The 17,293-nt window shown below is 37.4% G+C and overlaps 1 protein-coding gene across 7 annotated transcripts in view; it reads right to left on the bottom strand.

Annotated features, from left to right (window-relative positions):
* Positions 1-5,662: 5,662 nt before the first annotated feature.
* Positions 5,663-17,293, bottom strand: part of LOC135206045 (zinc finger CCCH domain-containing protein 13-like) — a 31,942-nt gene continuing 20,311 nt past the window's right edge. For 4 of the 7 annotated variants that reach the window (XM_064237230.1, XM_064237229.1, XM_064237233.1 and 1 more), the window contains 13 exons: positions 17,185-17,293; positions 16,899-17,078; positions 16,321-16,464; positions 13,475-13,717; positions 12,860-12,975; positions 9,681-9,824; positions 9,280-9,485; positions 8,626-8,679; positions 7,724-7,766; positions 7,437-7,517; positions 6,472-6,681; positions 6,126-6,273; positions 5,663-5,956 (listed from right to left, as the gene is read on the bottom strand). The exon at positions 17,185-17,293 is cut by the window's right edge and continues 42 nt beyond it. In XM_064237230.1, the coding sequence (XP_064093300.1) occupies positions 5,854-5,956; positions 6,126-6,273; positions 6,472-6,681; positions 7,437-7,517; positions 7,724-7,766; positions 8,626-8,679; positions 9,280-9,485; positions 9,681-9,824; positions 12,860-12,975; positions 13,475-13,717; positions 16,321-16,464; positions 16,899-17,078; positions 17,185-17,293 (1,781 nt within the window). In that variant the 3' untranslated portion in view covers positions 5,663-5,853. The remainder of the gene's footprint in view (positions 5,957-6,125; positions 6,274-6,471; positions 6,682-7,436; positions 7,518-7,723; positions 7,767-8,625; positions 8,680-9,279; positions 9,486-9,680; positions 9,825-12,859; positions 12,976-13,474; positions 13,718-16,320; positions 16,465-16,898; positions 17,079-17,184) is intronic. The other 3 variants (XM_064237232.1, XM_064237235.1, XM_064237231.1) reach the window with 2 other exon arrangements.

The raw sequence follows: 17,293 nt of genomic DNA, 5'->3' as shown, positions 1-17,293 counted from the left end.
TCGGCGAATCAATGGGACGTCACTTCTTAGGAACTTTTGATGGGCGCAGCTTGAAGTATAGGAAAAGAAACTAGCTATATCTCGACTGCAGTCTGGACTTTTTAACGATGTTTAAATCGTGTTTTCCTCAGTCTGGACGTCTTGACGTCACTGTAGTAGTCAGTATGATCCGAAAATTACTGAGATTTCCCCGCCACAGTTATGTCATACTTATGATGCATACAAGTGATACTGAAGAATTTGGCAGTTCCTGCCAGTGTTCCGGATATACTATCTTCCTAGTTTGAACCTCGTACATTCATTCAAGTAATACCAATAAACCAAATAAAGGAAACTCAAATAAAGAAAACATGCTTTTGCGTACTTTACAAGCAAGGACTTTCAAACCACAAAACTGCTTGTAGCTGTTTGTTGCCATGACAGTCCGAGGTTTTAGAGCAAGAAAATAAAATTGCGTCTAATATGTGGCGCGTTCCCGTAGAACGATCTGTTAATCAGACTTACAATGGTTTCAACCCTCAAAATAAATTCCTGACCCCCGTCTTAAGTATAACACAGACGTGACTTCGTGTCATCAAAGCCAGGGTGCTGTTTGCACCGATGTCAAGCAAAGCGGAGGTCAACTTTAACCGTAATCCATCCCGCTAGAAGTAATCTAAGAAACCTATTGATCCTTTGCAATTAGCGTCACAACATGACGGGAGGTCGCCTTTTAGCTCAAAAGCCCGGTCGAAAATAATCAGGCCAAGTTTTAGGTTTGATGTAAACAGCTTATTACCAGCTGGAGGGTTCGTGGTTCCGTGTACCCCACCGAACACGCTCGGTCTAGTTATGGTCCTAGATAAAAGTTACGGTTTCCCTTTTAAATGGGTGTTTTGGCTTATTAGGACGGAAGCAATGGCCTGGTATTTGAACTATAGGTGGTGGAAATCAAAGGCCATCAAAGACCTTTTGATGTTTCACAATATATAGGTTACCCAGGCTTTAACAAAGTACCCGGATGACATAGGGCTTTCCCTCTCATTGTAGGGCTTGACTGGTTGTCGAACAGACTAACCGGATTTAAATGATAAAAACGGAAATATGTGCCTTCATTTTTGATAGTGCAACTGAGCTGGTTTTCCTGTACGACAAAGGAGTAGCTACGTTAAAAATATAATAGGGTGGAACCCTATGAATAATAAGAGATAAGGCCTTTGGCAGGAAAGAGAACATGACAAATACTTAAGACACAAAGAACAGAAAGAACTACTGTATTCGTTTGCAAACAGGAAGGCAGCTGCCTTAAAAAATATAGACAGATAGACCAATATGAGGATACGTATCAAATGTAAAAAATGAAAGTGGAAAACTTGACTTAAAATGATGTCATTTTAAACGCTGTCCAGGGCAGACTGAAGATACTTTCTCTGATGCGCAGAGTCGAAAAATATATGTCGTCTGAGAGAGTAATTATAGTTTTTGTTCTCGCCCAAGTAATTTCTCGTTCTGCTTGTTTAGTAGCCCTAACCAACTTGCGACGCGCATCTCTCTCTCTCTCTCTCTCTCTCTCTCTCTCTCTCTCTCTCTCTCTCTCTCTCTGTGTGTGTGTGTGTGTTACACGCTACTGCTTAAAAAAAAAGTTTTGTAACACGACGCTAGGATGGCTTTTAGAAAATCATCATTAACGCTTCCTTGGGTTCGTGACTTTTTTTAATACTTTATAGCCCGCACCCACTCCTGCCCCAATACGGACTCTCCCACACCATACACGACAACCCCCCCCCCCCCCACACACACAAAAAGGTCACTTTTTTTTTTTTTTCAGGGAGAGTGGTCGCTGTTATTACTGTAGGAGCAAGAAGTGGCGTCACCAGACATGACAAAGTTTTAATGCAATGCAACGAGAGAGAGAGAGGAGTTTGCATTGAGTGTTGTCTGCAGCGAGCTGTGCAATCTCCCGGTTTTTGCTTTCATAAACGGGTGGTCTGTTAAACCAAACCTGCCACGTAAGTGAATAAGGTGAAAGAGTACCTTTCTCTAGGAGTCGTATCCTGTTGAGAGAGAGAGAGAGAGAGAGAGGCTCCTTCAGTTCGGTGGGGCCGAGTAAGGTGAGATATTCTCTCTCTCTCTCTCTCTTCTCTCTCTCTCTCTCTCTCTCTCTCTCTGACATCACGAGAATTGCACGTCTCATACGGGCGAGGTCTTTTATTTCGGGGTTTGAGATGTGATGCTGGTAGCAGGAATAGTTTCAGTGATTGCCCAGGTTGGGCACTAGTTTTAGCCGAATAAGGCAATTTGAAAAAGGGCTCCAAGGTCGTTTCATTTCTCTCGGAGTCAGGGTTTGATAATGTGGCGAAAATTTAATGTTTATGAAGGTTTGTTTGTATATTTCTGTGTATGGGGATTCTTCTTCTTTTTTGTGTAAGAGGTCTCTCTCTCTCTCTCTCTCTCTCTCTCTCTCTCTCTCTCTCTCTCTCTCTCTCTCTCTCTCTCTCTCTCTCTCTCTGCAAATCGCGGAATATATTGCACAAGAAAATAGCTCGAGGGCGATTCGTGGGATGACGCGAGCAGAAGGACGAATACATATATATTGGTCAAGACTGTAAGTCCGTCATTTCGACTTAATGACGAGTGTTTTCGTCATTCACAATTTCCCCCTCCTGTCTTCCCTCCCCTTTTATCGTGCCTCCCCTCTCCCACCCCCCAACGTATAACGCTACCTGCGAGTACGTGCGCGCCAACCTTTATCGCCAAGTGATAATCCGAGCTGTATTAAATGCTCGATATCAGCGCTTTTATAAATGCAAGTCTAGCATTGTCCTCTTGATAAAGTTTTCATGATGGCGCATTGCGTAGGCGAATTTTGGTTGCTGAATCGGTTTTGAGTAAGTTTTCAGGATTTTATTTCATTAAAAGAATTGACGACGTAGCTTTCATGTTTTCCCGAAGTTTTGGTTGAGGAGTTTGGAGAAGTGGCCCGTACAAGGGGATATTTCCTAGTTAAACCTTTCCTATCGCTCTCTCTCTCTCTCTCTCTCTCTCTCTCTCTTTCTTTCACTCATGTATACTGTGTGTGTGTAGGCTACGGAATTTATCTCGAGATTCCATTTCCGGTCTGTGGCTCTCTTCATTTATTTAAGTAGTTTCAAACACTTCTTACTTTTTCCTGACCGCCATCGGAAGCCTTGTGCTGAATGAACCTTCAATTCGTAATGAGGCTGCGGTAATTAGGGGCAATCAGGTGCGGAGCCGTTTAATTAGCGCGTAATTAGCCACATTAAATCCATGTCGGTGAGGGGACTTACGTTATTACTGGCTATCGTGATTCAGTATTTACTGATGCTCCCGTATATTTTTATTTGTCACCGGCATTTCGACCTAAGTACTTAATAGCTATTTTAATGCAGACTGCTCTAACTCTTACGTTTTCGGGTATAATAATGAGTAAATATATTCCTGTCACGTATTTTGTGTTGCGAGTTTACAGCTGAATTAAGAATATCTCTTATTTCACCATTGCTTGCTGCAATGGATAAGTTATACGTTTAATTGTTCACGCAGGGGATGTAGGCCGACTACCGTTAGATGTTTGCTAGTTCAAACTATTATGTTATTTATGATCTATTGGAATGGAATGGAATATGAGCTTTAGGCTTGAAGCCAAGCACTGGAATCTATTATCTATTCCGCGATTCTCAGACAAATATTTGAAATATTAAATTTCTTTTAAATCTCTGTTCCTTGAGATATGTTTTGGTAGGAAAAGAAGTTAGAATGGTAAAATGGATATCTATAGTACGGTTTGTCTTAGATTAGGTACACCCAGTGTCACGCCGGTTGTTAGAAATGGGATTGTCTGTTTGGTAATGTAAATTTCAAACTGCTTCTCTCAAGGGTGTATATTCAGTACGCACAGACTCGGCAGACGTACAAAGCTCAGTCAGTCACACATTCATATACTCTTTGGGGCGTAGCACGTAGCTGCTCGGTACGCACACACTGCAGACGTACAAACACTCGCACTCACTCATATGCGGCGAAGAGCAAGAGCTAATGAATTTGTTCCCATTTGTGTCTCGGACTATTTAAATGTTTCTCTCTTAATATTTGCAGCAAGTCAGTTTTAGAATAGGACAAGGAAGACTTGATATTTCTGCGTAATCGATATGGCCATGCAATTGTCGACTAATTTGGTGGGAGAGGGGTCGGATTCAATGCTATTCTCTCTCTCTCTCTCTCTCTCAACTATAAATTTACCTGCTCGTCTGTGTTCGATAAAAGTATTTTAGTTCCTAATACTTTAAGCCAAAAGTAGCGTTAAGTGTAGAATCTTGTTATCTATTGATAAGTATTTTGATAAGTTTAGGCTTATATGTGGCGTTTTCGTGTACATTCGCTGCTGTTATGATTATAAGCCTACTGGTTTTCTAGTCGTTTTTGGGGAAACAGAATGACTGAGTTTTATGGAAGATGAAGCAAATTACAGGTAGCGAAATCTCCCGTGCAATTACACTTAATTTCATCCTTTCTCTTCTGCCACTCGCTAATCATTACCGTTATGCTTCGTGCTACGCTACTGTTAGCGGGCAGTGTGCCGAATTAATTTTGGCATTTATCGCGTTGGTTAGAACTGGTTTTGATTTCACGGTGTTTGGTTACAAGAATATATGACAAATCTATTTTTAAACTCTGGAGGTCACAGAATTTAGTCATATGTATTTCTTTAAATTCACATTAAGAATTACTCAGTTTAGGGAACGAGTCTAGAGGTCCATACCAGGATTCTTATACCCTTTTAAAATACTTCAGCACATTTACAGGCTACTCCAATTTAAAAGGACGTTTGGTGTCATGAGGCCAGTTTAATTTGAAAGCAACCAACCGTCAAATCTATTATTCAAACTGCTATCTTCAGGTCTATCGCACAATAGAGATAAGCCTTCCTACCTGTATCCATTCAAGTGTCATCCAAATCTGTTAGTCATACTCTTGATCCCACACACTTAATTTAAACGTACCCGCATTTTCAATAACACTTGACCACTCACTGTATATTCCTTAATGCGTAACATGTCCTCTATACAGCGATAAAGAGTATAAATAACGACTTCCACCAAGTGGGAAGCCACCAAGTCAGAAAAATGGGTGATATCTCAAGTGGTACCCATCTAAACAGAAACCTAGGAATTGCTATATGTGAACATGAATGATGATCATTTGGGTAGGTTCATGTTCAATGATATAGGCCTACCTGGGAATTTGTACGTGTAAACATGAATGATCATTATCATTCATGTAAATTCACGTTTAGTGACAAACATCATCTTTTGGCTTCCCTTGTATGCATGATATTCTTTTCAAATTGTGTACAGTACAATTATCAGCATCGTGTCAGACAATTGGCTTTGACCAAAGAGTATTTGGTTTAGTTTACGGTTAAACAAACTAAAACAGATTTCTTGCCAAGGAACAATTTGCTTTATGCAGATATTAAATAGTACCTTTGCTGATAGGTCAATTTGTATCCTCCTGTCTGGGAAAGTAAAATATATAATTTTTTAGCTACAATACGAAACTTGAGCCATTCCCAGTACATGCTGTTTTATGTGAATTGCAAACACAAGGGACATTACATTTACGAGAAACTTGTTGGATTAAAAATGATGAAAAATAGGGTATACAGTAGGTATTTTTATTTCTCATGAAATAATGCACAGGAGACATAGTACACAAAAGGAGTTTCAATAATCTGGCTACTCTACTGTAATAAAAAATTAAATTTCTAAAAAAAAATTCTGCTTTTGTCTTAGTACCCACCACTTATAGCTTTCCTGACATTCAATAAACCATAAATTCCAATTAATTCCTTATTTAACAAGATTTTAATAAGTTTATAGACTGGCGGAACAAATCCCTGTCCAGAAGAGGATTATCTCCAATGTAGTCTTGCTCTGGAAGATTGCAAAGCTGTCGCCTGAAATAGAGAGATGAATTAAACTTGAGAAGTAAACTATAAGGGAGGTCTCCCCAAGCATATAAAGAATGTAAACGTCCATGATAATGTTTGTGATGCTAATTCAGTATTAATTTTATCAATCCTATTCAGTAATACATAGAGACAAAAGGTGCAAAATAGTTTATACCTTAATGCTATGTCCTGTCTGGCACAAAGTGCTCGTCTATTTGGACCAATACTTTGCAGAACTCTTTGCCGACCTTCAGCCCGGGCCTTCAGCAAACGCAATACTCCACCTTTCTCAGTAACAGCAGGCACTTCAAGCTTAGCAGCATCTGGTACAATTATGAAGAACTTGTAATTAAAGTTTTCCTCCAGTATAATCAATTTATATGCAAAACCAGATTGCTGTGGTAAAAAAGGTCTTGTCTACACCCCAATATCATCTTGTTTGCACAGTAAGTTTTATAATTTATGGAAGAATTAATTCTCATGCTCAGGTACTTTATAAAAGCAATACAAACTGCACCTACCTTCCTCCTCATCTGTGACATTCGCTGCACAAGCTTCTTTAATACTCTGTATTACATCTGGTCGAGCATACCTGGTAGATACTCCCAACCGAGCTAACAGATGTGCAGGGCTAAAGCGCTTGAGGGCAGTACCAGCTGCCACTTCATTAACCGGTGGCCGAGAGTCACGTACGAGAGATGCCCAATTAATATCCAGGGCATCTGCAACACCTGTAAATCATTCAATTCACGTGATACACACTGACAACAGAATCACAACTCCTGTCAGGAAGTTTCCTTTTCACAATACTACTATGCTCAAGAGGTTTTAGCAGCAATCCTCTGAAACCTACAGTGAACATATAATTAGCTGAGTTTGCTTCCTCTCGTCATACATGATTTCTTACAAGTAGGTATTCAGAGAACATTATTAATGTCTAACAAATATGCTCTACCCTGGGTACAGTTTCCTGTGATGATTACCCATGTGGTATATCTATACTGTACATATTTCTCCATTACTAACAATACATATAACATATGTGTTGTCCTTTCATTGTAGGACAAGTAACTACAGTACCTTGAGTAAGTCTTTGCACTGAAATTTCTCTTAATTACATCAATTTCCTATTATTAACATTACACTGAATACTAACAAAACCTAGTTCACTAAAAAATATACTTCTGAAACATCAATTAACTGTTATCTGGGCTTATAAAAAAACTATAGAATGACCACATAAAAGTATAGAATGAACACAATTATGGTAAAGATACTAGACCAATATTAATTCAGATGGAAGAAAGAAAATGTAGGGATTATGAATGATCCTACAGTAGCAACAAAAACTATAGCTAATAAAATTCATAGAAACAATGGTCTATTTTAGGTGTCTATTTCATACCTAATTCTGAGGTGCAACATATTTGAAAATTTGACTTGTTGACAAGTATAAAAACCAGCAATATTGTTGTGATATACTTACTAAACTTGGCCTGTCGATCTTCTTCCAGTTCATCATCACTAATCTCTTCCAGGTGTATAGTCTCCTCTTCATCCATTAGTTCTGAAGATGACAAATTGTATATTATCCTCATTGCTCATGGAAAAGCAGTTATATGATCTAGGGCAAGTACAGTGCTTAGATGAAGGAACATGCAAAAAATGGCCTCAATGAAAGGTTAAAAACCTTAACTGAGCTTATATTTAACTTCAGTCCTCAATAAAAGCCATCTGAAGATCAACCAAAATTAAAGATAAAACAAAACTCACCATCATATGAGGGTCCATTCTCACGGCTGAGGTTCCTCGAATCCTGAGCAAAAATACAATTTCATTAATTCATGGACATTACTCCTCTACCTTCAAAATATTCAAACAGTTTATGCATGGTTCCCTCTTGATTAAAAGAAAATACAGTATCTGTACATGATCCTTTCAATAAAGTACCATGTACTTTTGGGTAAGGAAGTATTATGAGGTGATTTTCACATGACTGATTTGCATGATTACAACTTCGCAACATTAAAAATCCAGTTATATTGTTTGCTTTCCACAAACATACTTTACACACTTCTTGTTTTTTCATAAACATCAATAGCAATACTAAAATGCACAGCGAATATAGAAAACATCCTCCTTTCTATTCACATTATTCTTTGTAGTGCTAAAATCCCCCTGCCACCCTATTCCAAATTTGTCCTTGGAAAAGCTTAATTGTAATATGATTATCATCAAAAAGACAAGCCAGAATAATAATCATAACCAGCCCTTTGTAAAGTCATTCAGAGTATGCAATTGACACCTGTTAAAATATAAATTCATGGCAACCAAGGCTGCTGTTGAATGATTACATTAATGAAAATAAATAACTGTAGATACTCAACAAGGCTTGTCAACAATATCAGACAGTACTGCCTAGTATTATATCACAATTCTTCTTCATAAGCCTTACTAATAAAAATTACAACAGGTATAAGTTTATAAATAAATCATTATTTGAACTTCACATGAAACCAAAATTTTGAAAGGTAGTCATAGATATAAAATTATGCTCTCATACTTTTTTCTTTTCCAAATTGTCTGATGACAGACCATAAAAATTTCCACTTGACTTGCGCATAACTTTCACCATTAAACACTTGGCCAAAACCTGGTTTTAAAGCAAAACTTACCTCCATCTGACTAGAGCTCAAGTTACGGCTGTCTTCGTCGTTAAATCCACCAACCTGTATGGGAGAACGTGAATAAGTTTCCAGCAATCTGAACCCATAACCTACACAAACAATAAAAGACTGTACAAAGAATATACTTATTTATTATCTCTCATACACATTAACAAAGAGCAACCCAACACAGAAATTAAATGCTTATTAGCTCTCACAAAAATGCCTCTAGTACATCAGGTGATTTTACCAATACATAAGGAATATATTTCCTAAAACACTAAACTGCAGAACAAGGTGACAGCACAAAACCAAATGTTTAATGTAATTCCATGCACAGGGAATGAGCTTTGCTAACTTAGTTCTACAATGAGCATGATCACCTCAACAATATTGACAAGTTTAGAAAGATAAACTCCCCCTTTCTTAAATATGTAGTTGTAGTAACAGCTTCTACTTTCCAGTCAACTCAAGTTCGAACAACAACCAGTAACAATTGATACCCTATGTACTCTGAAGTGTTTCAAAGGGCAGTTATTAAAAATCTAATATGAAAATAAACATTACAAGGCTAGCCCTAATGAAATATAAAACGAGCGACTACACTAAACTATAAAGATTTAAAGATGAAACTAAAAACAAAAAATGCCTTGAGGAAAATACCTCCTGGTTTAGAATATCGTCTGCATCGTCACTAATGTCGCTAAAAGTGTCCTTTTCTTGCAGAGAAGCATCGGCTTCTCCTGGGGTCGCTGCTGGGGTTTCGGTCTGCTGCCGTTTAGGAGGAGAAGCATCCATGCTGTTTTCTTCAGACTGGTTTCGCTTCTTATCATCCCCACTAACAGGTTCAGGCTCAGATGGCTGCTTGGCTGATGTGATTGAAATATACAGTATTATGGTAAATGGGTTTGATAAGAAAAAGTCATTTAATATCAACCAAGGTATTAAAAGAAACATTCTTACAGCATGAAAGCAAAAACCAAAACATGTACAGTAGTAAATCTAAAGTGAATTAAATGCAATTTCACCGTAATTCTTTCATCAAGCAACTTAACTAATGTTACCTTCAGGTGTTGGTTCAGGTGGTGCTGTGGCAGGCGGAGTCGGCTTCTCTTTTTTAGCAGGCGATTCTGCTTCTGAGGATGGTGCTGCATCCGCTGCTCGACGTACCCACGATCCCTTACCAGGATCATACTCCCAAAGCTCACCTAGAGGATATTTTTAATTGATTACTTTCCACCCTGAAACAGGCTGTATTCAGAGAAGACACAGTGGATTTTACAGCTAAAGGATATCCCATTTCAAAACAAATTACAATACCTTCAAAGTAAAAGTAAAGTTAAAATATATTTAAAGAATTATAATTAAGTAATGACTATAACACCAGCTAATTTATTTTCACTTGGTACAAGGTTACAGACAGTGATTGGATTTCCACATCTTTTAAGGTATTTCCCCACCAACTATTAAAGAATACTGCACACCTTCTATTCCCAATTGCCTCTTACTTATCAAAATCTTTCTTACATGAATTTTGCCTGTTAATTACATATGGTCGTACAAAAATTTTGGTCTTGAATAAGATTTCCCAATGCAACTTTACGATTCCTCCGCATACAGCTGCAATTCAATGATATCTGAGCAGCTGATATAGTATACCCCGAGTCTTGACTAAAAGGTGATTTTATTTACATACATTTGAAAAGGTTAACAACAACCCCTCAGCCTAAAAATGTGTAAAAAAACCAACTTGATATTAATAATGTCCCATTCCAAAAATAATTAACAACTACAGCTACAACCAAACAAAAAGGACACTGAAGCACAAAAATAATTAACATTTGAAATGGTTTGAAAAACATCAAAAATCTATTTAGGGGATTCTCAGAAAATGTGTTCCACTGTCATTCACTTAAATCACATCTAAAATTATCCTTGTTTCATACAAACAAACCATTTCTTCACAGATGGTTTCCTTTAGTTGATCGTGGCAGGAAGACTACTACTAATTTACAATGACCACTCAATAACATCTTATAGTGGTGCCGTTGGGTAAACCCATCCAATAAATGGAAACTCACTCCATCACCTGCCAGCTTACAGCAGTATTTTGTTAACTGAGTAATACACAAATGCTGCAATCAATCATATGTCCTCCACAGCAGCGGCATGTATCTTTGGCCCACAAAAACTGTTTGAGGAATACTTAAAGTGCCCATGTACAGCACTACAAAAATTGCTCCACACGAAATGTAAATGACACAACATGTAATTGCAAGCCTCTTAGCCTCAATAGGTTCATCCTCTCCGACTAGCTGACGTGTGAGTATAAAGTTTGGACAAGTCAAATCACACAAGTACTAAAACCCTGATGGCCTGATAGCTGCAAGGTTTTGTAAATAATCCAGTGTTCAAAGACCTCAAGGTCCACCCTTCAATTTTCGATTTGTGGAACTTGCATACGAATGAATACATGAAGTTTATTCTTTCTCATGACTACTGAGAAAATAACCACAAATGATGTTAAGGTACCTTGTCAGAGGTGGATCTGAAAAAAGTTCTTTTCAGAGTCCTGAAGGTGCACATGTACCTCCTGAAATGGATGACATTGACTTTTCATTCCATATGAAACTACAGAACTGATACTGAAGACACTGGCAAATCTTATTTTCATGTTACAAACTGGAAAGTTGCACACAAGCACCAGTATCACTTCAATGTTGAATTTTTCCTTGGCCTAAAATTTCCACCAAGGTCTCACATTCTACATCTAAAAATCCTTGACCATCTCTTCACTAGATAATTATAGTAGATAATATGGAAGTCCAGTGTAAGGAAACATGAGCTCACTACAAAGCTTCGCCTATAATTTGGACGAATCTCATATTGCCAACTACTTAACTTAGCAAAGAACCATAAATTCACAATTATTAAGTACAATAAATCTCTCCTTACATCATCAAAAACCTACGGCAGAGACAAGAAAGGCAAAGGGCACCAGTAACTAAGGCTTAAACTCAAATCATTAGTTGGTTCCCAATGTGACATCAAAATTGATTCCTATTGCATATGTGACTGGTGACTTCCATCAATATGCACAATGGTAACAGAATAACACACAGATGTACATATAAAATATACAAGCTAACTTTCTGATTAAATAAAAAAAAGCATGTAGATAAAAGTGTTAAATATCTCAAACATGAGAGCACCAAGACAAACAGCATCTTATGAACACAAAAATATTTCTTACAATCCAACACACTCAAAATACAAACATGAAAAAATGTAAGGTAATACAGACAACAAGGACTGGTGAGAACAAATGGAATGATGATGGAAACAGCAGAAACTATGAATAGCATGAACTAAGCTGGCAGGAAAATGGGAGAATTACTACCTCCTGATGGTCTCATCTTTCTTCCCATTAAGATCAACACAAGGCAATTGTTAAGTAATGGTTTGCACCTTCCATTATGAAGACACTGTCACTATAGAACTAAATGTTGAACAAGAAAACACTAACCTGAATCTAGAAGGTGAGAAGTCTGTTTCATATGTGGGTAAATGCAAATTGCTTGGATGTAGGCAAATCAAGGAATATTAGAAAATAAAAAGCTTGGATGTGGGTACTTTTTAACCCTTTTTGAAGATATTACACAGGGCTATTTTGAAAGACTTGCGAATGATACTGAATTTCAGATAATAATTCGTGGAAGCTAACAACCAAAGGGGGCTAAACTCTCTCAAGGTACAAGCAACTGGCTAGAGCTGTTACGCACATAAGGTTAACTAGAATATATCATCAAGAAATTCAGTGCATTTTACATTGTTCTATGTTCATGGGTAACGTTCATGTGAATATAGTAAGTATATCAAGACACTCAAAACAGAAATTCTTTAATGAGATATTATACCAAAGCATTGGTAATTACTCTTGTTTTTTTTTTTCGCTCACAAATATAAACTCTGAAATTCTATTGAACAAAATGAAAAGCAGTGACAGATATTACTGTTCAATCACTACCACAGCCACTTCAAGAATGTTCCCACAAATTTTGTGAAATATGGTAGGCCTGAGAAAATAGGGGGAGGGGGATTACATTAACCCACAATGATAGAACAACATAGCCAAATCTTTTAAATGCCCTAGTAATAACCACAGAATAAAAACAGACTACATGCAAGCTAATGTAGCCAACACTGACTTGAAGAATCTGGACACACTGGGGGATCATCTTACCATCATTACCTGGCATAAGTGCCTGGTCTTGCTCCTGGGGAGGGGGAGTTCCCACATCCCCACTTCTCGGAGGAACCAAGGCACTTTCAATACTCTCCTCTTCTACACTAGGGGGACTGAAATAAAGAATAAAACATTAATACAGATATGTGCTTCAAATTTAAAAGTATATTGGTATTATCAAATTCAAATAGTGTTCTTGTATGTTTTTGTTAATAAAATCTTTGCTGCTTAATTATGTACGGAGGGCTGTAAAAATTAAAAAATGTAGATCCTTTTTGTAAAGATTATCACAGGCAATTTACCAAAAAAACCACAAAACTGTTCTCACATAGAAATATTTAACACCCACTCAATAGACTGCAATAGTTCAGACATGTGAGAAGATGAGGAACAGCAGCTAGAGGACAGCAATAGCTATGAAAAAAGCATGGAAAAGGGGACAGATGAAGACTCTCATAGGAGCAGTTGCAGCACAGACCAAAGAGGACAGTGGAGAGATTTCATTTCCTGTCTATGTTATTATTATACAATAGCATAGGCAACATCAGCATAACCGAAAGCCTATAATTTATTATAACTTGTTAGCATAACACTGACGGAAGATCAACTTACGGATGGTGTCGTGGAGGTATGTTTGATGGAGGAGGGGGTTCCAACGGTTGTTCTATAGGTTCTCTTCTGGACCTGCGATTCATTGGTGGTGGCTGGCTGTGATCGCCGCGTACAAGAAGAGACCCCTGAGGTGCTGGGAGACCCAAATCTCTGCTCGGTGGATACGCAAGTCCATGGTCAACCCAATCGCTGGCACGGCCACCCCAATCATCTCTGTAGCCTCTCCTAGATTCGGTACAATAACTGGTAAAATATCGAAGTAAAGTATTTAAATATTCAAATTCTTAACTCCACACACATCAAAACTTAAAAGATACTACAGTATACCATATTCATATGAGTAAAAGAGGCAAAGCCTCCTGAATTATAAGAAAAAAGCCATTATTGTAAGTAAAAGTAATGTGAAACTAGGCAGTATGAACATATACTTGGAGCATATAAACTTTTAAGACTAAACTAGAGTATCCACAATGACCATTTATTCTACCCAAAGCAATAATGAATGAAAGTTTCTATGAACAACTATGAACACACTTCAAATTTCATGGAAACTTAATCAAATCACCAGCTGATATAAGAATTCTTATAAGTATATGAAACCAAACATTACATAAAACAAAATAATAATATCAATTGAATGTCTTCACTTTTGCCATTAAATTTTAAATTATGCTACAGAAGATATCAATCAAGCAGGGCTAAGGTAAAAAATGCTTACAATAAGTTTATCCTAATTTTACTTACCAATCTTGCTTCACGAGATTCTCTTATCATAAAACTTAAATAGTGCAAAATTCTCAAGGATAAGTATCACTGCGGGACAAAATATACAACTGTCCAAAACTCAGTTCTATAAAATACAGTAACAACCAAAATGAACTACTTCGTTATCAGAGGTAGTATACTGTATATTTCCAATGTGCAGTTCTTAATGTAATTCCACAGTCCATGAAAAGGAAATTTACTCTGTCCAGTTAATACAAGTGTTGTCATCTCACAATATATCTTGAAACACCTTTCATATGGCTACACTCACAATCAACTTTGCATGAATGCCAGAATACCTTGAGAAATATCCAAGTTACAATGATACTGATTTACAAGATAAAACCCTCCCACTTTAACAAGCTACTCATCTTAAATCATTTATGTTCAAATTGATATAGGCATATCTAGTAAGAGCAGTAAGTTATTTAGAAGAGAAGAAGGAAAGTTCATTAAGAGATATATATAAAGAAAAAACAAGAAAGACCAATACAGGCAGTCCCAGGGTTACGACGGGTTCGGCTTACGACGTTCCGAGGTTAAGGCGCTTTTCAATTATATTCATCAGAAATTATTTACAGGGTTACGACGCCTACAATGCTCATCTGGCAGAAAAAATATGACACCAAAAATGCAAAATAATCAATATTTGAAGGTTTTTTGATGCAAAATGCAATAAAAATGCAGTTTACACAGTTTTGAATGCACTCAAAGCATTAAAAGTAAGGTTTTCCTAGGATTTTTGGTGATGATCTGGGATACGACGATTTTCGGGTTACAACGTGTCTCAAGAATGGAATCCACGTTGTAACCCAGGGATTGCCTGTGTTCCAATTCTTAAAGTAATCAAATGTATCACATTAGATACACAAAAATAGATCCAAGAGCAAATATATATTATGTGTATACAGGCTGTCCCCAGTTATTGGCGGAGTGCTGACAGGCGAAAATCACCATTAACCAAAACGCTGCAATTTATGGCACTTATAGTGCCACGTTTCAGTTTAAACGGCCCCGATAACCAGTTAATGGTGCCACTGTTAGGTATCTTATGACACCATAACTCTAGCACCATAAAATCGAATCGCCATTAACCGAGTCTGCCGATAACCGGTGGCTGCCTCTATTCAGACCTGGACATAGATATTTAGTCGAAAGCCTCTTCTGAACATTTAATATGGGTGAACATTACTATTTGCAATATTCTTGCATAACAAAGACAAATTTTATTACCCATATGGGCAAATACAGATAAAGAGTACAAACAGCAACCTGAAGTCTTTAAATCTAAATGAAACTGCCAAATTGGTTTTTCTATTTCAACAACTTGGATTCATTAAGTTAATAATACCACTTGATTTCCTTACCTGAGGAATGGTGGATACTTTCTATTCCATCTTTTCTCATCTCATAACCAGTACAACCATTCCTTGGCACAGTATTTGGATTGTTAGTCTAAAAAATCTTCATAGATAAGGAAATTATGATCATAAAAGAATTATGCATCTATGAAACTTAAGTAACTTGTAATATAGTATAAAATATGTTTTTTCCAAATAATCAAGGCTAGAAACCTTGGTTCGCACTAAAATGCAACTGATGTCAATTATGAAAACTAGTTTAAATATAAAATGAGCCATTAAATTCATAGCTTGCTTTTTTTTTAGCATAAGTTTTATTTCATGTAAGCATGAAAGCTGCTGTTTTAAATTATGCTTCTGTAAAACAATATTACATCACTTTTGCAATATTAGGCACCCTATTTTGGCTCAAAACATTCGTATTTAGATAGCAGAGCAAAAGTTTGACTGAGGGAACAATTCAGAAAAGGATTTTCATCTGAATCAATGGAATGAATGTTGTACTACAGATATATCACAATTTCACATACTTAAAAAAAGGCATCTCTGAAACGGTTCCCAGCATGTGCAATAATTTTCTAATGGCCCTAATTGATGAAATGATGAAAACTGTTTTAAATCTTTTAATCTTGGTTCACTCATAAAAAATCTTCAGCACTAAGGTTTTCAAACTTCCAATAATAGTTTCGCCTTAATTATTTTCCAAACAATACAACAAACCTTGGATGTTGACTCCACTGATCTTGGTGTGCTGGTGCTGGACCACCAAGATCTGGACCCCAATCATGGGGGTCTTCCACCCAATCTCGAGCTCCCAGTCCACCGCCTCCTCCTCGAACGTAATCCTCAGCCCAATCTTCATGTCTGTGAACCAAAAGCCTTATAAAATACTGTCCAGAGAATTTACAACATTGTAATTATGTTTAGTAACAATTTAAAAAGACCACTGAGTCACATGTCCTGACTCACATGGATCACCTAGAGGATTCGTTCTTTAAGGTGAAAATTGGAACAAGGTATAATTACAAAAGTGAAAAACTAAGTGGGGAGAGATCAGAGGGAAAGAGTGAAAAACAAAGCAATGGAACTCAAGCCCTAGTGCACAATGTACAGCTACAAAAAAATATCTATGAGTAAAAATCTATCTAAGTAAATAAAAGGTTCAATATGCAGTGTAATTCAACATCATAATAGTTTCAATGTCAAAACATAGATTAAGGCAACGAATTTCAGTCACAAAAGCAGAATGTGTCGGAGAGATGAACTCTAGATCTCTAAACAGTAAAGTACAATTGTACCTGGGATGCTTGTGCCTGTCCCATGCAGTTGCCTGGCGGCCCCCAGTCCACTCGGGTTGATGACGATGACGCGCAGGTGGACCATGAGGTGGGAAATGTTCTGGTCGATCTAAACGGTCCAGTGCTCTGTGTTCCTCTAACCAAGGTTCATGAACCCTTGGATCTAACGTTCCTCCACTTCTGGAACAATTGCAAATGGTCAGAGCAACAGAAAATAAAAAACCTAAAATTAATTAACAAGAAGAGATGCTTAAATTCTCAAGGAGTGTAAGATTCAATTAATTACCTTCTTCTGTCATCCTGGAAACGCGCATCCAGCGGCTGGCCTCTACGATCAGCACGTCGATCGTCCAAGGGTGGCAGTCCTCGTCGGTCATGCAAAGCCAATTCATCAT

Source organism: Macrobrachium nipponense, chromosome 29 (genome assembly GCF_015104395.2).
Source record: "Macrobrachium nipponense isolate FS-2020 chromosome 29, ASM1510439v2, whole genome shotgun sequence".
NCBI classification, from domain to species: domain Eukaryota; kingdom Metazoa; phylum Arthropoda; class Malacostraca; order Decapoda; family Palaemonidae; genus Macrobrachium; species Macrobrachium nipponense.
This window is presented reverse-complemented; position numbering and strand designations above follow the sequence as displayed.